The 24,945-nt window shown below is 43.9% G+C and overlaps 1 protein-coding gene, 1 non-coding gene and 1 pseudogene across 3 annotated transcripts in view; all 3 read right to left on the reverse strand.

The window, feature by feature from the left end:
• Nucleotides 1-75: 75 nt before the first annotated feature.
• Nucleotides 76-24,945, reverse strand: part of ARMH3 (armadillo like helical domain containing 3) — a 183,267-nt gene continuing 158,397 nt past the window's right edge. For both annotated transcript variants that reach the window (XM_032311841.1, XM_032311842.1), the window contains exons 25-26: nt 4,242-4,358; nt 76-1,763 (exon numbers count right to left, since the gene is read on the reverse strand). In XM_032311841.1, the coding sequence (XP_032167732.1) occupies nt 1,671-1,763; nt 4,242-4,358 (210 nt within the window). In that variant the 3' untranslated portion in view covers nt 76-1,670. The remainder of the gene's footprint in view (nt 1,764-4,241; nt 4,359-24,945) is intronic.
• On the reverse strand, nt 21,026-21,533 carry LOC116572679 (annotated as a pseudogene).
• Nucleotides 21,051-21,159, reverse strand: LOC116573782. Its single transcript, XR_004278994.1, has one exon. It is a non-coding gene; the product is annotated as a U6 spliceosomal RNA (small nuclear RNA).

Here is a 24,945-nt window from a genome sequence, read left to right on the forward strand (position 1 = left end):
CCTTAATGCTGTCATTGAGAAATGAGGTCCGAGTAACAGAGATGAAAGAAAGAAACAAACAAAAGACGCTTAAAAGACCATCCTATACAAATCAATTTTAATAACTTCAACTTGCCATCAGCTTCCAGCTCCAGCTCCTCTAGAGTTTATCACTGTGGAGAACACTACATGCCCCAGGCAGAGCTACCCCATCTAGTGTTCAATGACCCAACCGGATTGCTCAGGAATCTGCGTCTACACATGGCAGCATGCTGATGGATTCTCTGGAACTAGCGCATATCTGCTCAGTGCTGGAACCACAGCTCTGGAAGGCAAGTATCCTAAAGAGATTTGAAGCTAAGTGGAATAGCAGCCAGGGAGGTCCCAGACCTGCTCTCACTGCTGGTTCCTGCACTTATTCCCAGTGTCTTCCTGTGCTGCTTGTTCCCTGTCAGCCCGAGGGCTTTAGAAAGTGCTTTAAAAGGGGGGAGATCTCAGAGCAGCTGCTACTTTGAAAGCAGCCACAGGGTAGGGAAAACCTACAGTAGTCCAGTGGAGGCTGTCCAGAGGAGGAAACATGGGCCAACTTCCCAAAGGCCAGGAGACTTGCCTGCGGCTCCACCCAGAATATGGGTAGACAGAATGGCCTCGCCATGATGCTCACCTGGCCCCTTTCAGATGGAGGGTTCCCTGCCGCCAGCAGGTTCTCTCCCTTCCAGGCACCAGACCACAGCAGGAACAGATTCCTCCCCAGAGGAAATTCTTAGGCAGGCTGGATGTAAACAACAGCCGGGTGAGGGGGCTGAGGGGGCGGGACAGTGGAGGGGAGCTCAGTAGAGGCAGGAGAGGCTCCCAGAGGAGAAGGTGATTGGGAAGGTGGGGAGGCTGCTGGAAAGGGAACCAGCAAAGTAGGCACCTGAGGGCTCCAGAAAACCTGTCAATGTTTATTTCACACACACACCCTAACGACAGTTTAAACCAGACTGAAAATTAAAAGCTAAGGTTGTGACCCTACAATGCTGACCAATCAATGGGTTGGAAGGCAGGGGAGGTAATAGGTACTCCTGCTGCCAAGAATCAAATCCAGAAATTGGTGGCCGGACAGCAGGGCACTGGGCAGATTCTAATCTCCAGTCTCCCAGATTTAGAAAGTAGAAAAAAAGGTCCTCCATTCCTACACTACCTTGAGCTGAGCTAAGGGTCCTAACTATGAACAGAGTGCCTGCAGGTACAGGGGACACAGATTTCAATCCCAGCTCAGCCCCAGGCCCAAAGAAAGCAGAACTGATTCCATCTATATCTGAGAGTCTGTTTTTAGAAGCCTCGAAGAACCACTGACTCGTGGGATACTGGCATCATCCTAAGACTTGCCCCAACAGCTCCTGAAAATTAATCAGCAGCCACAATTTGTAATCTCAGTTGGAAATGTGAGGGGGTATCCAGGGAGCCCACGCTGGAAGTCCCCATATTCTTGAAGGCCTGTGCCCACCCAAACCCTCCCCAAATAAGATTATCCCAGGTTTGCCCCCCAGCCCCTGCTGTCCAAGCTCCACTGAAGCACGGCCTTCACGGAGAGAACTCAGTATCTGTGTTATTCTCCAACCTTGGGGACTGCCCCTTTCCCCAGTCCCCCTCCAGCCCAGGAGCCTCATAGGTAAGGGCAGTCAGCAGCTGCTCAGATATGCGTGGCCTCAGGAGATAGTGGAGAATTCCTTGAGCAGGACTTCCTGGCTGAGTGTGTGGAAGGCCAGGTTTCTCCGGACGTTGGTGCTAATGGATCGAACCTGGGAAAGGGTTGGGGAAGGTGAGAGGGCACAAGCAGAGAGAAAACAGAGGAGACGGTTGGTTACACACAACAGAGGGCAGTGCCTGATGGACAAAGCCATGATTCAGTGCTAAAATGCTTCTCTCTTAGGAGATGAACCTTTAATAGCTATCATTTCTGCAGGCAAATGAACAAATAGTTATGTTTCAGTGGAAGGAAAGAAGAGGGGCCGAGAGACGAAACTTCAGTGGATGTGAGAAGAGCATCTGGGCACCTGAAGAAGTAGAGGTAAGCACAGACAGGGAAGGAGGTGGAGCTCAGACCTTTGTCTCTGCCTCAGCCAGGCCATGCAGAGGGGGACAAGGTCTGGTCAGGGGTCTGACAGAGAAGGAGAAAATGAGGCCAGAAAGTGAATTTCTGATCTTCTCACTCTTTTTTTGTATTCATCTACTTTTCTGGGTTGGAAAGAACACCTAGAGATACAGCCCCTGTTTGGCATAGATGGCAGGAGTACAGGGTGCCTGGGTGGCTCAGTGGGTTAAGCCGCTGCCTTCGGCTCAGGTCATGATCTCAGGGTCCTGGGATCGAGTCCCACATCGGGTTCTCTGCTCCGCGGGGAGCCTGCTTCTTCCTCTCTCTCTCTCTGCCTGCCTCTCTGCCTACTTGTGATCTCTCTGTGTCAAATGAATAAATAAAATCTTTAAAAAAAAAAAAAAAAAAAAGATGGCAGGAGTACAATGCAAGGAGGCCAGTGACCGGAAACAGGTCATAGTTTGCGAGCCCCAGGCTTGGAAGCAGGACCCAGGTTTAACTCCCAGCCCAGTAGTCTTTCCAAACCACAAAGAAGCGCCTGTGCTTTAGAGGAAAGATGGGCATACCCCTGCTCTGTCCCCACTGCTCCCCTCACGCTTTCTCCCCACACACTGAGACCCCTGCGGGAAGTGTCGCCGGCGTCAGTGGAGAAAGAACCTGTGGAGAAGGAGTCAAAGGGCCAAACTTCCTTCTCTGAATGGGTTCTAGGAGGAATCCACTTCACTTCTATTTCATGGGAAATAGAAGTGAATGCTGTATGAGAGACAAAGTAGGGAAAAAGGAGAAAAAGTATGTGGATTTACCCTGGGTTCCAAAGGCCAGGGAGCTTTCCTCCAACTCCAGCTTAGCTATGGAAAATGTAACGAAGTCATCAGGCAGGAGGCAGAGGAAAGGGTAGCATGGCAACCAGCAGGCAGCTCAAGGTCATTAGCTCCGAGTGGGACCAGAACCTCTTTGCTCCCTTGTGTCAGAGGTACAGATATAAGGAAAACTGAGTCAGGTGAAGCTAGTACCAAAGGGCCAGACACAGAGCTCCCCTCTCTCCTCTACACTCTTTTCATCTCCAATGTCCTACCCTCTTTGTGAAGTCTGGTCCCCCGGTAAAACCCCCATATCAACTTAAAGACTTGCCATGCGCCCTGTAAAAATGTTAGACTCTGCTCTCTTTATATTAATGGCTTCCCCCTGTTCCCAATTCACTCACTTCCAGAGACCTTCCTCACCTTGGGGAAGTCCAAAATCTCAGGACTCTCATGTCAGGGTCAGAGTTGGGCTGTATTTAGCACAAGACAGATAATCTACAATCCAGCATCTTCATCACAAACTTGGCATGGGGAAGTAAAAGGTCTGGTCTGAGGTGCGTTCTACCCGAGCAGTGGGAGGGCTGAGCTACGGGAAGGGGGAACAGTGTGTCCTGGTCTTGGCCCCCAGACACAATGTTCATTTACAACCAGGCAGGTGGAGTGGCAGGACTGAGACAGGCAGGCCTAGCTTCGCCCCCGGCCTCCCCAGCAGCTCTGAGCAGAGGGCAGGAGAGAGACCACCAACAGGGAGAGCCTGGTTCTGTGGCAGAGCTGACTAGGAGGTGGAGTAGGAGGCAGAGCAAATGCTCACTGGCTCCAGGTGGCCAAGGGTGGGGGCTGCAGAAAGCTGAGTGATTGGAGGGGGGGGGCGGGGGTAGGGGTGAAGACTGGAGAACTAGATTGTGGGGCGGGGTGGGGGGGCGCGCATTCAGACCAGGAGCCAGTTAGGAATTTAGGAAGAAGTGATTGCAATAAGGAGAAGAATCAATGACTCTCATTAGTTGCTTGGAGGACAGGATAAGGAGTAATGAGCCAAAGCTGCCACTGGGAACACGCGTCAAACCCCAGGGCCAGCTGGAGCTGTTCAAGGGCTGTCTCCATGGCCGCAGAAGAGAGATGGATGGGCAACGCTGCCTCAGAGTCCTAACCCTCACCCTTCCCTGCCTGGCACCAGTACCCTGGGGAATATCTTCTCTCACTGCCTGGTCCTGGGCTACTTTGGAAGAGAAGTGGTACACCCAATGTCAGCAGACCCCTCAAGTTTTATTTCACCAGCCTTTGGCAAACTGTGTTCCCCAGATGCACACCTGCACAGTATAGCCCACTGGCTGGGAAAGGGCCCTCAAGACACACAGGCAGGGATGGCGGCGGGGCAGACTCACCAGCTCTTTGAAGAAGGCAGCTTCCTTGTGCTGCTCTGAGTAGCGCTCGTACTGGTCCAGGCCATCCTGTAGCTTCAGTGTGAGCGTGTCATAGTTGGCTCGTACTACCTCCAGCACCTGGGGGAGATCAAGGGCCAAGCAGGACTTAGGCCATTCAAAGCCTAGGTCACTCAGTCCCCACACCCCTCCTGTTGCCCTGCTGGGTTGGAGTCAGTCTGGAGCAATACCTCCAAAGACTATGCTCACTATTTATCACCCACAAGAAAGTCTGGACACACAGAGCAATTCCTCAGGTTTCTGGGACCATTTATTTATTTATTTTTTAAGATTTTATCTACTTACTTGACAGCACACAAACAGGGTGAGCAGCAGAGGGAGAGGGAGAAGCAGGCTCCCTGCCGAGCAGGGAGCCCAATGTGGGGCTCGATCCCAGGACTCTGTGATCATGACCTGAGCCAAAGGCAGATATTTAACTGACTGAGCCACCCAGGCGCCCTCTGGTACCATTTTCTAATTTCTTCTATTCCTGGCTTTTCCTCACCCGTCCTACAGGGCCAGCAAGGCTGTTTACTCGGGATATGGTAAAAGAGCACGAGAAGAGGTGCCAGAACAGTGAGTGTCTGAGCTCAGTAGCATCCTGACACCATCAGTGTGTTCTCAGCCATATCCTGCAGCTTTCTCTGGCCAGGTTGTCACAGTTGCTGAGTAAGACTTTGCCAATGTCTCCTTTTTCCCTTTCTGGGAACCACATTTCTTCAGTCCCGGGATGTTCCTCAGCACCATCTGCCACTTGTTTTCATCTCTCCATGCCAACTCAGTCTTCCCATCCATTGCCTGGATGGAACTTTTGGGCCTTCCAGGCTTGGGATGTAAGGGATACTTTCCTGACTAAGCTAGAGCTGACTGCACCTTTTGTTGTGATAAGGGCTCTCTCCCCTTTCTCTAACTTTCTGTGGGTGTGGGTGGATTCAAACCTCCACTGACTCCAGGAACTGTGGACCTCTGTGGTTCCGAAAGGAAGTTCTGATGTGACTTCAACTGTTAAGAACATGAAGTAAAGGTAAGGACATTTAGGGGGAAAGGCACTACATCAAGACAGAAGTGAGTTGGGCAGAAAGGCGAGACCAGGGAGATGGAATGAGTGTTTATTCACCGGGGTAATCTGGGTGCTAGCTATTTTGTAACTTGATCTGACTAGGGAGGGAAGTCTATGATGTCATGGAGAGCTCCCAGCTCAGTAAGGAACTTGGGAGGAATGAGTGAGGCTTAATGTTTTTATTTTTAAGATTTTATTTATTTATTTTCCAGAGAGAGAGAAAGCGTACAAGGAGCAGGCAGGGGCAGGCAGAGGAAGAAGCAGGCTCCCCTTTGAGCAAGGAGCCTGATTCAGGACTCGATCCCAGGACCCTGGGATCATGACCTGAGTTGAAGACAGATACTCAACTGACTGAGCCACCCAGGCGTCCCACTGTGAGGCTTCCTTTTTTCTTTTTTTCTTTTTTTTTTTAAAGATTTTATTTATTTGACAGACAGAGATCACAGATAGGCAGAGGCAGGCACAGAGAGAGGAAAGGAAGCAGACTCCCTGCTGAGCAGAGAGCCCAATGTGGGGCTCAATCCCAGGACCCTGGGATCATGACCTCAGCTGAAGGCAGAGGCTTTAACCCACTGAGCCACCCAGGCACCCCGAGTCTTTTTTTTTTTTTTTTTTTTTTAAAGATTTTATTTATTTATTTGACAGAGAGAGATCACAGTAGACAGAGAGGCAGGCAGAGAGAGAGAGAGAGAGAGGGAAGCAGGCTCCCCGCCGAGCAGAGAGCCCGATATGGGACTCGATCCCAGGACCCTGAGATCATGACCTGAGCCGAAGGCAGCGGCTTAACCCACTGAGCCACCCAGGCGCCCACCGAGTCTTAATTCTAACAGAAGGCAAGGAGAAAAATAGAGTCAGGACTGGTCAGAGGGACTGAAGACTGCCTCTTGAGGGGGCACAAAGTACCTCCGGGCTGTTCTCACCAATTCAGTCTTATGCTAGGATACACTTCACTTGGTAGCAGACACTTCTGTCTGCCAAGAATTTCTGAGGGGAGAGTAATGATGGAGAACACAGGGAAGGATGTGTCCTCGAGTCTGGGGGAAAGGGACAGCTAGGGCAAAGGTCTGGCCTAGGTTCCAGGTTCAGTCTCCTTTCCTCCAGACACCCAGCTCCTCAAGGTCACTCTGCCTGGCTATGACCCACAGACCCTATTATCAGCTGGCTCCTTCACTTCTAATTCCATTTGTCAGCTCTGTCAGCAGGAGGACCGGTACTCAGCAGTGGCAGTCACCCACAGGATAATCCAGCTTTCTCATGCACGCGGGCTGTGCTTGCAGCCAAAATACTGAGAGCCAAGGTCTTGATCCAGAACTGAATGTCTCAAACCCCCCAAAGAGCAAAATTCCTCCAAGATGGAACTGCCCCCAGGAACCAGACAGAACAGAATAATACATGCTTCCTTAACCCTGAACTCTGGGCAGCTTCAGCAATGCCAATGACCCAGCATCCAGGGCTCAGCCTTTTGTAAGGGATATCAGGTTAAGACAAAAACCATGCTAAAGCCAATTCTGAGAAGAAGGTACAGCATGTCAAGAGATACCATATATCCGGAGAGCCTCAGGCTTAGGTCATGCTGCCCTGATCACCTGGGCTTTCTCTTCTTGCCATGGCCAAGTGGAAGGTCTAAGATCTCACTCAGAACAGGGATTTTTCACTTCTCAATAAATTTGGCTTTTGCCAGAAGAATTTAGTTCAATTTTTTAAGGGAGGTGAAAGCAGAGAATGTCCTTAAGCTATCAGTTCTTTGGAAGAAAACCAGAGGCCTGGCTGGACTTAGTACATGATTTCAGCTGTCCTCTTATCCAGGTCTTACTTCCTTTCTTCTTTTTTTACCCACAGGTAAGTTGCCCTTCAGTTCATTCAGCCTCTTCCATCTCCCACTCTATTCACCTCTCTTAAATCCCCAGGAGAAGATGATATTCTAAGTTTAGGTCTGGGCCCTAGCCCACTTGGGACTCTGGAACACTAAGCTTCTTACTTTCCTATTCTAGGACTTTGCTTTCTGTAGCTTCAGACTTCAGGAGCACATCCCATTTGGGCCTCCCATTCCACACTACCATGGGATGTGGCAGAGGGCAGTACTCAGGCAGAAGCAATCTCCCAGAGTGCTTGTACCTTAGGTTTTTTGTTTTTGTTTTTGTTTTTGTTTTTAAGATTTTATTTATTTATTTGACAGAGAGAGATCACAAGTAGACAGGAGGCAGGCAGAAAGAGTCAGGGAAGCAGGCTCCCTGCTGAGCAGAGAGCCCGATGCAGGACTCGATCCCAGGACCCTGAGATCATGACATGAAGGCAGCGGCTTAACCCACTGAACCATCCAGGCGCCCCTGTACCTTAGGTTTTACCACAATTTGCAATCTCAGTCTCTGGCTTCCTGGCCATTCCAAAAGTCCTTCCCCATTTCATCAGGTAACACTCTTATCTACCAAGTGCAAGCCCACCTTCTGTCATCAGGCTGTTGGGCTTGTGGGCTTCCCGGAACCATGCCCACCACCTCAGCTCAAGGTAGTCCCCAAAGCAGCAAAACAATAACAAGCCACAGGCTCTCTAAGGAGTCCTTACACCACCACATATGGCCCTCAGTACACAGAAGCCTGGGTTCTGGCAAGGGACCTAACAGAAAGAGAACTTAACTGGTAATCCCACTCTTACTATGGATCTTAGACAATTTACCTAACCTCTTTGAGCCTCAGACTGTATCTCTCTACAAAATGGTATTTTTTAATATTTTATTTATTTATTTGAGAGAGAGAGCATGAATGGGGTGAGGGGAAGAGGGAGAAGCAGGCTTCCTGAAGCAGGACTTGATCCTGGAACTCCTGAATTATGACCTGAGCTAAAAGCAGATGCTCAACTGACTGAGCCACTCAGGTATCCATATAAAATGGAATTTGAACTCACCTTCCTAAAAGCACATGGGAATAAACATTTTGATTCCTCAAAGTAACATAAAACTGATAAAAACATTATCATCCCAATGGCTACACAGCTACCTGGGCAGCTCATGGGACTTGAGAGGAACTGTCTTCATAGCCCAGGGAGTACTACTTACCTACTTCAAACTAACCCAAGGAACCTATGTGTATAAATAATTCTTCATCACAAAGGAACAGCTTCTGGATTTAAGTGGAAGACACAAATGGCCTCAGTTTCAAAGATCATATGCCCTCTTCTTTGCCTTGAAACACTCTGCCTCAGGTAAGGGAAGAACAGACTGGGAGTGAGAAAGGGACCTAAACCCCTCCTCTAAGGTCTCTAGAGGAGAAGGGCCTGACCTAGGCTTTAAGGTCAGAGAGACATAAATTTTGGTCGCCTATCAACCACTAGTGAGCTAATGTAAGCTTATACACATTACTTTATCTCTTTGAGCCTCAGTTTTCTTATCTGTAAAATGGGGATAACATTATCTACCCCATACCCTTATAAAGCTGATATAAGGATGATATGAGATGATGGTTCAGTGTCTGGCACATAAGGAATATCTAATAAATGGTTACTAATTTTACAATGAAAAGTTCTTTCTGTTGACAATAGATATCTGGTAGTTCTTATCCCCAGATAGTTCTAACCACAAGCCAGGAGATAGGGCCTTGTATGCCTTCATTCAGATTCTGGTAAAGAAGAAACCTAATTTCTCTATTCAATATGAAAGCAGGCTTCCATAATGACCCTACAAGTCAAAGAATGTCCAGTATCCACTGCTTAATAATCTTGGTATAATGCAAGAGGATAAAGGTTAAAGGAAAACTGAGCAGAGATGCCCAGAGAGGCCAGTTTTGCATAATATAGGTTGTAAAGCTCCTGGCCATATCAGGATCAGGAGGGAGAGAGATCCCAGCGCACAAACTTTATTTAAAAAAAAAAAAAAAAAAGTTCAAATTGCTGAAGAGGTTTCAGACACACACACACCTTTCCCCAAGCACATATGATAGGCATTCCCCACAGACTATTTAGTAGCCTGTGCCCCATTTTTTTTTTTTTTAACAGAGCCTTTGAAATGGAAAGTAACTTCTAGCCTAAAGATAGCAGCAAAGGAGTATCACCAATGGAAAAGTTCCTGGCAAATGGCTATCCAATCTTGATGTCAGAAGTCTATGCCTTGTGCCTGAAAAACTGCTTAGTCTCAAATATCTGGTGGACTGAATTCCCAGAATGAAAATTAGCAGACAACTAAGTAGTAGGATATGACCTGACAGCAAACTTGTGTTCGTTTCCTTCTCAGTCTGAACTGACACCTACAGTGTAACCTATCTGGGCAGAGTATGTAAGGCTGCCACCAGCCCACTTCTGGCCAGGGCAACATGTAAGGCTTTCCCTAGAAACCAGGCTGCCAAATGAGGATGAAACCACAAGATGACAATAGAGACTTCTTATAGAATAGGAAATAAACATGGAATGTATCAAGAGTGCAGTGGGATGTAATAGAAAGGGGCTACAGAGTTAGAGGAACCTGGGTTCCTATCTTGGTATCATCATCTAGTACTCATATGACCTAGATCTGTCTAAGCTTTAGTTTCTTTATCGGTGGAAACAGTCATCATCATACAATTTTTTCTGATATTATAAAGATTAAAGATAACATATGAAATAAACATAAAAATATAAATCATAAGATCCAGCCAACATAAGGTACCAAAGAATGAAGGCTATTGAGATTGAAACAAAAAAAGAAACAGACGTAAGAAACACCTGATGCATTTGAATAAGATGAATGAGGTGGTGAAATGGTGGCTAAGAAGGTCCGGAGCTCTCACTAATATATAAGGAGAGTGATATGGAAGGCAACCATACCTCTTTTTGCCAAAGTGTTAACATGGAAACAGAACCATAGGAATAATAGTTCTGGAAGGGAATCTCTGAAATCACCTACCTCATCCATGGCCCTCATTTCACAGATGAAGAAACACATATCCAGAAAGACTGTAAAGTACCCAAAAACACAAAGCTGGAATTAGGCAAGACAAGCTTCTGACTCCCAATCCAGTGCTCTTCCTGTACTGGTAAGCTAGTTTAACCTGGGGCACATTCCTTAGTTTACTGGCTAAGCTTAATTTTCCAGAGAACAAACATTCAAGGAATTCATACTCACTCCTAAGAAGTGGGAAGCATGATCTGTGGAGAGCTGGAAAGGTAACCTGGTGAGAGCCTGGTTTGATGCTTACGTTTTCATTACTACCAGGTTCCTCAGGGCCTCAGGGCTTGTCAGTTTCCACCAATAGCAGCTGCAGATCCTGCTCAGCCCTACTATAGCTGGTATCTACTACCACCAAAATGTACAGACCACTCCAAACTCAGTATCAGCAAAATCTAGTTTGGGTTGCTATTTTATTTTTATTTTTATTATTATTATTTTTATTTTAGAAAGAGAGAGAACACAGGCATGAGGGGCAGAGAGAGAAGGAGAGAGTATCTGAGACTCTGCCCTGAGTATGGAGCCCACACAGGACTTGCTCTCACGACTCTAAGGATCATGATCTGAGCCAAAACCAAGAGTCGGATACTCAACCAACTGCACCACGCAGGCACCCCTGGGTTGCTATTTTAATTATTTAGTACTCATTTAGAAGCCTGAAATACAAAGGTCTTTAATCTTCCATGGGCTTTCTTTGGCTGCAGCCATCAGGTGGGTCTCCAGGCTTGGGACTCGGGGTGTTAAAAGGATTCAATGAGGGGCACCTAGGTGGCTCACTCAGTTAAGTGCCTGCCTTTGGCTCAGGTCATGATTTCAGGGTCATGGGATAGAGTCCCATGTTGGGCTCCCTGCCGGGCCTCCCTGCTCAGCAGGGAGTCTGTTTCTCCCTCTCCCTGACTCTCTTTCCCTGCTCATGCTTGCTCTCTCTCTCTCTCTCAAATAAATAAAATCTTTTAAAAAAAAAAAAAAAAGATTCAATGAATACCTTCTATGATGTGAACCCTCCCTTCCCCCCTTTTTAGGTAAGCTCTATGGCCAACAGAGGGCTCAAACTCATGACTCCAATGGGATCAAGAGTCGCAGGCTCCACCCACTAAGCCAGCCAGGGGCCCCAGAATACATTCTACAATGAATGCTCATACCTCAAGGCCAATTTTCCATTCTCTGAAAGAGACTGTTACCACCCTGTTCCCACTTCCATGCCCTTCTGCTTTAACCCCTAATCATGAGAAATTAATCTCTGGATGATTTGAAACATATAGTAATTATGAGGAGGAAAGAGATAAAGGCTTTTCAGAGGATTTTCATGATAATCTCCATCTATCTCTCCCACTGGACTCTGGCTATCTGCTCTATTTCAAATGTTTATTCACTAGTTAGAGAATATGATTTTTTTGGCTCCCTTTCTTTTTCTCCGTAAGGTGGGAAGAGACAGCTTGAGAGATCAAACTCTGATACCACAAGCAAGAACATCACCGGGCGTAAATCTGCGTTATTACCTTCACTTCTTTCTCTCAGGGCTTGAGAGAGCTTACCAGCTACTGCTATTCTATGAGCTGATGATAGAGAAATAATCAGAGAATTTGGTCCATAGCAAGTTCTTGGGAAATGAAATTCATCCCCTGCAATGGTTCCACCTTTGGGACAAACCTCTCCTGGTCTCCACAGAACCAAGAAGATTTGACTAAAAAGGTTTGCTCTCCATGCCACCTGTCTAAACTGTTCACTGCTCTAGCATAATGCCAGATCTCTAAAGAAAGAGTGCTGAGTAGAATAGGCCTTCAACAACAATCAGTGGCACATGGACTGCTAGAGGGGAGAGAAGCAGCCACGTAGCCGCAGGCAGTTAGTATGGTAAATGCAGGCTAAGATCTCCCTCTCATTGTCCCTGGAAGGACACAGGTAAGTCAGCCAGGAAGTCAGAAAACTTTTTCCTTCTACTACCCAGTAAAATTCCTCAAACTCAAAGGGAGAGGGCCTTTCCTCTAAAAATGAGAATGACTAGGGTGCCTGGGTGGCTCAGTTGGTTGAGCAACTGCCTTTGGCTCAGGTCATGATCCTGGAGTCCTGGGATGGAGTCCCACATCGGGCTCCCTGCTCGGAGGGGAGTCTGCTCTTCTTCTGACCTCTCCACTCTCACACAGTCTCTAAATAAATAAATAAAATTTAAAAAGGGGGGGGGGCTTCTTTTAAATAAATAAATAAATAAATAAATAAATAAATAAATACGAGAATGACCTATTCAAGGCATTGCGTAGCTCCCTTCTCTGAATCTGTTATAAAACCAAAATGCTCTGTAAAATTTGGCAGGAAACTGAAGAGAAATTGGAGGTCTGATCTTTCATTTTTCTCTGAAAGGACCTAATCTATGTAGCCAACCATCCTTCCCTGACTTTCCCCAAACCAGACATTCCCCACACCTGGTGATGTGTCTCCCAATGAGGAACAACCCTCTCTTCTTCCAGAAGCAATAAAGGTCTGTCCCTAACCTTGCGATCTCACCAGTGTAAGGACAGCCTCTCGGTGGCACTCTCACAGTTAAGTGGTGCCCTGGTCAGGTGCTGGATTGCATGAAAGCAGAATGCAGATGATAAAGAAGCAAAAAGACAATTCTTCCTCTGCCCTAACTCATATTTATTCTTCCAAATTCAGAACAAGGTAAACAAGGAGCACAGCAAAGATGTTTGCCAAGTAAAGACCTTGATGGGTCACTACTGGGTCTAGCTGTATTTGGTCCCTGGAAAAGAGTTTCAACCAACAGCTACTAATTTTCAAAAGAACATAGGAGTACGGCTGTATTTCACTCTCATGTGGAATTTAAGGAACACAACAAAAAAATGAATAGAGGGAAAAAAAGAGAGACAACCCAAAAAACAGACTGCTAACTAGAAGAGAACAAACTGTTGGTTGCCTGAGCGGGGGTGGGTGGGGGGTTGGTGAAATAGGAGAACGGGATTAAGAGGACACTTATCATTTTTTTTTTTAAGATTTTATTCATTCATTTGAGAGAGAAAGCACATGAGGTGGGAGGGTCAGAGGGAGAAGACGACTGCCCGCTGAGTGGGTAGCCAGATGTGGGACTCAATCCAGGACTCCAGGATCATGACCTGAGCTGAAGGCAGACACCCAAATGACTGAGCCACCTAGGCGCCTGAGAGGACACTTATCTTTTTTTTTTTTAATTAACATATAACATATTATTTGTTTCAGGTGCACAGGTCTGTGATTTGACAGTCCTACACAATTCACACTGCTCACCACAGCACATACTCTCCCCAATGTCCATCACCTAGCCACCCCATTCCTCCTACCCCCCTCCCCTCCAGCAACCCTCAGTGTTTCCTGAGATTAAGAGAGGACACTTTTCTTGATGAACACTGAATAATATATGACACTGCTGAATCACTACGATATACACCTGAAACTAAAGTAACACTGTATGTTAATTATATTGGGGGGGGGAGTATGACTCTAGAGTCAGCCTGCCCAAACTCAACCTAGCTCTACCACTTACTAGCAGGTTAGCCTGGGTAAGCCTTGGTTTCCTCACCTGTAATATGAGGATTATAATAATGTTCTTCAGAGAGAAATACAATAGATATAAAGTGTCAGTCATATCACCTGACACACAGAGAATGCTTTACATTATTAGGATTCTCTTTAATTTTAATATAACTCTACGAATAACTGCTTTTTGTTTTTCTTTTTTAATTCAATTATTTAACTTTTTTTTTTTTTAAAGATTTTATTTATTTATTTGACAGAGAGAGATCACAAGTAGGCAGAGGGGCAGGCAGAGAGAGAGAGGAGAAAGCTTGGCTCCCCACTGAGCAGAGAGCCCGATGCAGGGCTCGATCCCAGGACCCTGAGATCATGACCCAAGCCGAAGGCAGGGGCTTAACCCATTGAGCCACCCAGGCGCCCCTATTTAACTTTTTTTTTTTTTTAAACAATCTTTCATCTCTCTCTCTCTCTCTCTCCTTTTAAAGATATTTATTTTATTTGAGAGAGAGAGAGAGAGAGCATAGCAGAGGGAGATGGGACGGGGCTCAATCCCAGGACCCTGGGATCATGGCCCAAGCCAAAGGCAGACGTTCAATGGACTGAGTCACCCAGGAGCCCCATAACATATAGTGTATTATTAGAAATAACTGCTTTTTAGAACATGAAATTTCAAGCTTTGTCATAAATGAGCAAACTTTCCCCTCCCCCACTTTCTGAAAGAGATTGAGTCTTCCATAGGCTTCCCAAAGAGGGATTTCCTGTGGAGGAAAGAATGTGTGAGGCAGAGTGGCAGGTCCTCTCCTGGAGAAACAAACATGCTATTACCACTGATTTCCTTACTGAAACTGTGTCACAGCTAGATTCTCAGCCCCCTGAAGGAAAAGACCCTGTGTTACATTATAGATTTTCCACAATGCCTAACAGAGTCCTAAGAAACAGCAAACACTGAACATGCTTGTGGACTAATTTAGTAACACTTAGGCCCAACCAAAAAGGAAAGGAATTTCTCATCAAGGTCATACCATAAGATTAGATTTAGACCATCACAGTATACCCGGCATTCTTCTCAGCATTCTGATCGGCTTCTAAAGCCTCAGAACCAAGTCCTGCCTTTAAGGAGTGAACAAGCAAAATGGGGATTCAAGATAAACCACCTTGGACGGACAGACCCACAGAGAGAAGCACATGCAGGATGGAGCCAGCAGTGCTTAGTGTGGTTTGGAATCAGCTGCAAAACTAACAGTGCGAGCGTCACACCTTTTAAAATAGGGAAAACGCAAGAATCCAAGATCTCTCTTCTTTTGTCCTCCATCTCCTCCGCTTTACATTACTCTGTCAGTTATTTCTGAGTGCAAAAATTTCCACCAGTGTAGTAGGGCCCCTGAAACGGCAGCCGCTGGGAGGCCGTTAGCTCTGATAAGTCTGTGACTCTGGCATTGACAGCCTAGGCTCTGTCAGGTCTTACCACCTGAGGGCAGACTGGTTAGGCTCAACCCTGATGCTGAGAAAGTAAGTCCTGCACAAGAGATGAGCAAAATGTTAAAAAGGTGAGTAAGAGGGCGCCTGGGTGGCTTAGTGGGTTAAGCTGCTGCCTTCGGCTCAGGTCATGATCTCAAGGTCCTGGGATCGAGTCCCGCATTGGGCTCTCTGCTCAGCAGGGAGTCTGCCTCTCTCTCTCTGCCTGCCTCTCTGTCTACTTGTGATCTCTCTCTGTCAAATAAATAAATAAAATCTTTAAAAAAAAAAAAAAAGGTGGGTAAGAATATTACTTTACTTCCCAAACACACAATCTATAGCTTCAATTTCTCAAATCAGGTTTGACCCATTCTTAACTGTCCTTTTGAGGTGTGTTCAATTTAGCAATGAATTTCAACTGCACATTCTCAGCTCAACTGTGCAAGGTAGTCATTAGATAACTGTCCAAAACAATATAAGCAGATACACCGGTGTTCTTTGAATAGCCAGGTTCAGAGTCTTGCTGATCTATTTTTAGCACTTTTTTTGCATACTGTAACTAACAGATTTGCATCTCAGAAGATGAGGAGAAGAAACAATTAGGTTCAAGAGCTCCAAGACTAACTAGTACCCAGAGAAGACTGTTTATTTCCTTCAGATACCGTTTGCTTAACCTTCTCTTATACGGGGCAAAGCCTATCCATCGAGACCTGGCCTAAAAGGGACACAGTGATCAAGTACACAGTTAAAAGGACAAAATATCAGCTATGCAAGAGCGTCATGTTTCAGTTCTCTTTGTTGTTTTGAGATTTGGGAGTAAGCTTATGTAAATCATCAAAACTATTTAATAAAGGCAACAAAATCTAGCACTCAAGTACATAATACTGACAATGCCTAATATCCAATAAAAAATTACCAGACATGTAAAATGGTTCTTTTGGTTAGAAGGGAGCATTACTCAAATGAAACAGACCCAGATATGAGATACTGGAATTAAAAGAAAGGACATTTGGGGCGCCTGGGTGGCTCAGTGGGTTAAGCCGCTGCCTTTGGCTCGGGTCGTGATCTCGGGGTCCTGGGATCGAGTCCCGTATCGGGCTCTCTGCTCAGCGGGGAGCCTGCTTCCTCCTCTCTCTATCTCTCTGCCTACTTGTGATCTCTCTCTGTCAAATAAATAAATAAAATCTTAAAAAAAAAAAAAAAAAAAAGAAAGGACATTTAAATAACTATTATAGGGGAGCCTGGTGGCTCAGTGAGTTAAGAGTCCGACTCTTGATTTTGGCTCAGGTCACGACCTCACAGTCATGAGACTAAGCCCTGTGTTGGGTTACTGTGTTGGGTTACTCCATGCTGAGCATGGAGCCTGCTTAAGACTCTCTCTTTCTGGAGTGCCTGGATGGCTCAGTGGGTGAGGCATCCGACTACTGATCTCAGCTCAGTTCATGATCAGGTCCTGAGATTAAGTCCCATATCAGGCTCAGTGGACAGCCAGAGTCTCTGCTAGTTTCCTCTCCTTCCCCTCTGCCCTCCCCCTGCTCCCTTGTGTAAGTGTGTGCACACTCTAAAACACATTAAATCTTTAAAAAGAAAACTCTCTTCCTCTTCCCTCCCCACCTCTAAAATAAAAAGAGCTATTATAGGGCACCTGGGTGGCTAAGTCCTTGAGCGTCTGCCTTCAGCTCAGGTCACCCAGGTCGTGATCCCAGGGTCCTGGGATGGAGCCCCTCATCGGGCTCCCTGCTCAGCGGGAAGCCTGCTTCTCCCTCTCCCACTTCCCCTGCTTGTGTTCCCTCTCTCACTGTGTCTCTCTGTCAAATAAGTAAAATCTTTAAAAAAAAAAAAGATGGGGCACCTGGGCGGCTCAGTGGGTTAAAGCCTCTGCCTTCGGCTCAGGTCATGATCCCAGTGTCCTGGGATCCAGCCCCGCATCGCATCGGGCTCTCTGCTCAGTGGGGAGCCTGCTTCCTCCTCTCTGCTGCCTCTCTGCCTACTTGTGATCTGTCTGTCAAGTAAATAAATAAAATCTTAAATAAATAAATAAATAAAAATAAAATAAAATAAAGATATTGTAAATGTGTTAAGTATTTAAAAATGTCCATGAACATAATAAACAAAATGGAAGATGTAAAGGACAACATAATAAAATTGCTGAGAATTAGTACTACAGAATATCAAAAGCAGCCAGAGGGGAAAAAATGTATTATATGGAGAGGGAAAAAAGAGAAGAATTCACATTTCTTGTCAGAAACTATATAAACCAGAAAACAACAAAATACTATCTGTGCCCCCAAAAATGTACTGTTAAGCTAGAATTCTTTTTTTTTTTTTTAAAGATTTTATTTATTTATTTGACAGACAGAGATCACAAGTAGGCAGAGAGGCAGGCAGAGAGAGAGGAGGAAGCACGCTCTCCGCGGAGCAGACAGCCTGATGCGGGGCTCGATCCCAGGACCCTGGGATCATGACCTGAGCTAAAGGCAGAGGCTTTAACCCACTGAGCCACCCAGGTGCCCCTTAAGCTAGAATTCTATATCCAGCAGCATATCCTTCAGAAATGAGGGTGAAATACAGATCTTTTCCAACAGTCTGAGAGAATATGTTGTTAAAAGTCCTGCACTACAGAGATGTTAAAAGAAGTCCTTCTGGCAGAAGGAAAATTACTTTATCTGGGTCTGTAAATAGGAATGAAGAACATTGGAAATGGCAAATACATGGATAAACACAAAATACTTTAATATAAATTTTAAAATGAGAAAAAAGGTAATTGACTCTTTAAAGCAAAAAATAATAGCACTGTGGGAACTCCTATGTTGTGTGCATTCCTCCATGTGCCTATGTACACTATTAAATTTGGTTTTTCTCCTGTTTAAGAAATAATAATACTAATAGCAATGTATTTATAAGACCTGGAAGAAAATTTATAAATGACAACACTAGTACACAGGGAGCAAAGAGAAACAAATGATTGAAAGGTTATTACATGTTACATGAAGTCATATATAACATTATTTTGAAGGTACATTGTGATAAATTAAAGAGCAACCACTAAAAACCAAATGAAGAGGTACAGCTAAAAAGTCAACAGTGGACATAAAATATACTAAAAGACACACAGTTAATCCAAAAGAAGGCAGAAAAGAAAAAAAAGAACAGGTGGAGAAAAAGGAAAAAAAAAAAACCACCAGTAAAACGGCAGATTTTAACTCAGCCATACTGATAAATAAATTAAATGTAACACTTCAATCAAAAGACAGAGACTGTCAGATTGGACATAAAATTAAGATCCAACTTTGGGTTGTCTAAAGGAAATTCACCTAAAATATAAAGACACAGGTTGAAAGTGAAAAGATGGAGAAAGATAGCCTTCTGAAGACATTAATTAAAGTAGAATTGCTATTGTAATATCTGACAAAGGAGACTTCAAACATGGGTGGCTCAGTTGGTTAAGCATCTACCTTTGGCTTAGGTCATGATCCCAGGGTCCTGAGATCCAGCCCCAGGTCAGGCTCCCTGCTCAGCAGGGAGTCTGCTTCCCCCTCTCGCTCTGTGCTTGTGCACTCAGTCCCATGACCCTGAGATTATGAACTGAGCCAAATCAAGAGCCCACACTTAACTGACTGAGCCACCCAGGTGCCCCAATCCTATGGGCAATTAAAGGGAAAAAGGATATAGGCTATATATATGAACAACTTGTGCCAATAAATTTAACAACACATATTAATAAATAACTTCCTTGAAGACACAAATGACTAAAACTGGCTCAAGAACACGTAGAGAACCTGACTATCCCTAAATTTATTAGAGAAACTGAATTAATAATTAAAATACTTCTCCCAGGGAAACCCTCTGCCTACAGCTCCCTCCGCCTATGCACTCACTCTCTCTCTTTGACAAATAAATAAATAAAATCTTAAAAAAAAATGCTTCCCACAGAAGTATATTGATATATGAAATTTACTTTGAAACACATAAAAAAATAAGATGAATTGATGGAGGGCCACTTATGGATCAGGTATGTGATAAAATACAGTAAAGTGTAAACGACAGAATCTAGGTGGTGATTATATTGATATTCACTGTGTAATTTTTTCATCTTTACTGTGTATTTTCAATTTTCTTTCTTTCTATTTTTTTTTTTTTGAGAGAGAGAGAGAGAATGTGTGAGTGGGATGGGGGACAGAGGGAGAGAATCCCAAGCAGTCCCCATGCTCAGTGTTGATTCCCATGTGGGGCTCAATCCCACAACCCTGAGATTATGATCCCAGCTGAAATGGGTACCCAAACAGCTGAGTCATTCAGGCACCCATGAAATTTCTAATAATAAAATGTGGGTAAAAAATTCTTCCTGCAAAGAAAACTCTAGGCCCAGATGCCCTCACTGGTTAATTCTATTAATCATTAAGCATGATATAATCTAATCCTACACAAACTTTTTTTCCTACACAAACTCATTTTTAAAAATGGAGGAAGGAATAGTGCACAACTTATTTATAGAGCAATATTATTCTAATATCAAAACCAAAGACATTGCAAGGAAACTATGGAATTGACATCCCTTATAAACACTGATAAGAATAATCAACAAAATATTAGCAATTCAAATTCTGTAATGTATAAAATAAATACTGCATTATGATCAAGAGGAGTTTATCCCAGGAATATAAGGTTAAGTTAGTATTATAATTAATCACCATAACTCTATATCAGAATAAGGATTAAATCCAGGGGCACCTGGCTGGCTCAGGGAGTAGAGCATGCAACTCCTGATCTTGGGGTTGTAAGTTTAAGCCCCACACTGGGGCTCAAAAAAATACTTAAAAAGGAGAGAGAAAATCTATATAATCATCTCAGTATATGCAAAAAAAAAAAAAAAAAGGCACTGATAAAATTCAACATGTATTCATGATAAAAATTTCTCAGCGAACTCAGAATGGAAGGAAATTTCCTCAACCTAACACAGGGAATCTCTGAAAACTGACAGCTAACACATTACTTAATGATGAAAGAACAAATGCTTTCTTTTGGAAATCTGAAAGAGAGGTCTACTCTTACCATTTCAGTATTTTACTGGAGGTCCTAACCGGTGCAATAAGGAAAGAAAAAGAAATCAAAGACAGACAGAACTGAAAGATATACAGATCAGTATACAACATGCTTATGAGCACAGGAAACTCTAAGGACCATAAAAAAAGAATTAAATATGAGTTTATCAAAGCTTCAGGAAAAAAGGTCAATATAAAACTATTCTATGTCTAAACACTAAGAAAAAAAATTGAAAGTCAAAAATACCATTTATATAACATAAATAATGAAATAAGGGGAAAGACGGAACAAAATAGGATGCTCAAAAACTACAAAACACTGATGAGAAAATGTAAAAGATCTAAATAAATGGACATATTTTAAGTTCATGGATTTTAAAACAATATTATTGGGGCGCCTGGGTGGCTCAGTGGGTTAAGCCGCTGCCTTCGGCTCAGGTCATGATCTCAGGGTCCTGGGATCGAGCCCCGCATCGGGCTCTCTGCTCAGCGGGGAGCCTGCTTCCTCCTCTCTCTCTGCCTGCCGCTCTGCCTACTTGTATCTCTGTCTGTCGGATAGATAAATAAAATATTAAAAAAAAAAAAAGTAGAATCACCTGGAATTCATTTTAAAAATAAATAAGTAAATAAATAAAACAATATTATTAAAGTGTCTATTCTCCCCAAAGTTCACCTGGAGTTAATGCAGTTTTAATCAAAATCTTAGCAGATTTTTTTTACAGAAATGGACAAGCTAATTTCACTCTTTATATGGAAATGCAAAGGACCATAGAATATTCAAAACACTTTTTTTTTCTAGTAAAAATACGGAATATTTCACAAATTTGCGTTTCAAACTTGCACAGGAGCCATGCTAATCTTCGCTATATCATTCCAATTTTAGCATATGTGCTGCCTTGAATGGATGACCCATTCAAGGAAGTTCACTTAACCCAACTTAACGAAGCCTATATCCTTTGAGTACTGGAGGAAATACTGGCAGCACATATTGAGGCCATAGGCTGTATTTCCAGATCAAACTGTGTCAGTATGAGCAGACGCAGCAAGCAGCAGCACCCTGGCCAAATTTCTTCAGATGGCTCCAGCAGAGCTGCTGGTGACCCATCTTGCTCTCTCAGATGCAACAAGACAAAAGGTGATATAGTAAGTATACAGTGTAATGACAGCACTGCATACCCATATAATGGGTAAAATTAAAAAACACAATTCCAAGTGCGAGAAGAATATGGAGTAGCTAAAACTCATATTCATTGTCAGATGGAATGAGAATTGGTACAGCCTTATTTTTTTTTTTTTAAGATTTTTATTTATTTATTTATTTGACAGGCAGGCAAAGAGAGAGGGAGAAGCAGGCTCCCCGCTAAGCGGAGAGCCCGATGTGGGGCTCAATCCCAGGACCCTGGGATCATGACCTGAGCCAAAGGCAGAGGCTTTAACCCACTGAGCTACCCAGGCGCCCCTGAAATGGTACAACTTTTTAAAACAGTTTGGTATAGTTTTTCTTTTTGTTAAAGATCTTTACTGAGACATAATTTATATACCATAAAATTCATTCATTTAAAGTGTACAATATATTCACATATTTGTGGAACTATCACTACGATCTAAATTTAGAACACTTTCATGAAGCCCTCAAAAATCTTCATACCCATTAGCAATCATTCCCCATTCTGCTTCCCAACCCTAGTCCTGGGTAACCATTAATCTATTCTGTCTTTATAGATGTATCTATTCTGAACATTTGAAATAAATAGAATCTTCTGGCTTTTTGTGAGTGGCTTCCTTCACTTAGCATATGTTTTTAAGAGTCATCCCTATTGCAGCAGGTATCAGTACTTCATTCCTTTCTGTGGCTGGATAATATTCCATTATATGGACATATCATATTTTTTATCTGTTCAGTTGCTGATAGACATTTAGGTTGTTTCTAGTTTGGGGTTATGAATAATGCTACTATAAACATCTATGTAACAGTTTTTGGATGGACATATTTTTAAATATATTTTATTTATTTATTTCAGAGAGAGAGCGAGCGAGAGCATGAGCAGGGAGGAAGGGGGCAGAAACAGACTCCCCTGTTGAGCAGGAAGCCTGACACAGGGGCTCGATCCCAGGACCCTGGGATCATGACCTAAGCCAAAGGCAGATGCTTAACTGACTGAGTCACCCAGGTGCCCCAGGTGGGCATATTTTCATTTCTCTTGAGTAAACATTTAAGACTGTCCCAACATAGATGAATCTCAGACACAAAAGAGCACATATATATTTATGCAAAATTTTATAGAAGACAAATCTAATCTATAGTGACAAAAAACACACGGATGCTTGCCTAGGGCACAGACTCAGGGAAGACTGACTTTAAAGGAGAACTTTTTTTTTTTTTTTTTTAATTTGACAGAGAGAGATCACAAGCAGGCAGAGAGGCAGGCAGAGAGAGAGGGAAGCAGGGTCCCTGCTGAGCAGAGAGCCTGATGTGGGGCTCGATGTGGGGCTAGATCCCAGGACCCTGAGATCACGACCAGAGCTGAAGGCAGAGGCTTTAACCCACTGAGTCACCCAGGCGCCCCTAAAGGAGAACTTTTTTAGGAGATGGAAATGTTCGATGTTGTGGAGGTGGTGGACATACATATTTGCATAAATATGTCTTATTATGTCTTATTATATGTCAATTATACAATAAAGTTTTTAAAAATTCAGTAAATAATGGCTAGTTAAAAAAAAGATGTATGTCCATGGAATAAGTTTATGTATTTTTTTTTTTTTTAAAGATGTTATTTATCTATTTGACAAAGAGAGAGAGGGGGGCAGTGAGAGAGGGAACAAAAGCAGGGGGAATAGGATAGGGAGAAGCAGGCTTCCTGCTGAGCGTGGAGCCGGATGTGCGGCTCGATCCCAGCACATGGGGATCATGACCTGAGCTGAAGGCAGACACTTAATGACTGAGCCATCCAGGAGCCCCAGCTTATGTCTTTTTTGGTCTTACTATTCTATTTTTGGTTGGGGCCAAGAATGATTCAGATTGATATATTAGAAAAGTCACTCTGAGTTACGAGTTCTCAGTATTTTGACAATGCCAAGGATTCCCCTCACTGTGTTCCTCCCTTCTACTCCTCCACTCCTGGAAATCCTCCCTAACAACTTAAATGGACTGTGTGTAGCAATCAACAGTGTTTAGAATAATTTTCAGCTGGGTACTAGCCACCTGATGTTTTCCTAAGTGGCTGTACTTACCTGAACCTTCTGACAAACTCAAATCATTTGCCAAGCTTGGAGGCTTATAAGGTCCTGCTTTTACCAACCTAATGATGGTCCTGATGTTGCCGTTTTTTTTTTTTTTAAGATTGTATTTATTTATTTGACAGAGAGATCAAACTAGGCAGAGAGGCAAGCAAAGAGAGAGGGGGAGGCAGGCTCCCTGCTGAGCAGAGAACCCAAGATGCAGGGCTTGATCCCTGGTCCCTGAGATCATGACCTGAGCTGAAGGCAGAGGCTTAACCCACTGAGCCACCCAGGCGCCTGTGATTTTGCCTTTTTAATGAAAACGAGGCAAAGATAAAGATATGAGATGCCCAGGACTCTCCTTATGGAAACCCACTTCAAAAGAAAGTCATTGGCCCACCATTTATGGATTTCTGAGGTAATATTTCTCTAGGTTATGAGAACAGGAAGATTTTATCTTAGGTTTACAAAGGGTCAGGCGGGGCTGTAAGCATGTCACATATATCCCCTGAAGTCTACAGGAGAACACACAGGCAAAAGTCTAAGCAAGAAAACAGCGATGCTGGTTCTCATACTGTGAAGTCTTCAAGGGGAGGCATGAATTTTGCATTTTTATAGCCCCTGGCTCGGCACACAGCAGATACTTCTGTACTTTTGCATGGAAAAAAATGAATCTCGGAAACTTGAGGCTAGGACATGTATTCCTTGTCTTATTGCACTAACCAAAGACACTCAGAGAATTCTTAGACCAAGAGAGGTTCTGAGAGCTTCCTTAAGAGGTAAGAACTGGTTCTTTTTCAAAACACTTCAGCCCAAAGTGGCTGAGACAAGGAAAACAAGCCAATAGCCCAGGAACTAGAACAAATAACAACCTGGTAACAAAATCTGACTCTATTGAGTGGGGACCCCTCCCTCTACTGATGTGTTTACAGTGACCTTCAATCCAAGATAACCTGAATCTCTCTCCAGGGCACAGTCATCCAATATAATTGTTTGGAACCTCGGATCCCAAAGGTGGACACAAAAATCTTAGGCAAAAAAAAAAAAAAAAAAAAAAGATAATACCTTTTAAAAGGTAACTGCTTCCTCTATACAGCCATCCTGCATATAATATGTAGACGTTTCCCCCTTTTATTTTCTCTTTCTATTTTCATCTCCTATACTTCAGGACTAAACTAAATTTCAGAACCAGTGTAAGCTGGCCAATTCCCCTAGTCCATCCTTGTCTTTCAAGCCTGTTACTAAAGGGCTTTCCACTGCCCTGAGATTTATTGATCTGACACTGGCTCTGCCCTTCAGCAAGGTGGATCAGATAATGAACCTCACAGTGGGTGATTAGTGAGAGGCCATCAGCTGGTTAAAGGAGTGGTGACAGTGACTTTAAATTTCCCTGGGCAGTTGCCCCACCTCTCTGACTTTATTTTGCTGAAGCCCTAGGCAGCCCTCATGAAGCTTTTCTTTGCACTAATTACAGAT

This window comes from Mustela erminea, chromosome 14 (assembly GCF_009829155.1).
Source record: "Mustela erminea isolate mMusErm1 chromosome 14, mMusErm1.Pri, whole genome shotgun sequence".
Lineage (NCBI taxonomy): Eukaryota > Metazoa > Chordata > Mammalia > Carnivora > Mustelidae > Mustela > Mustela erminea.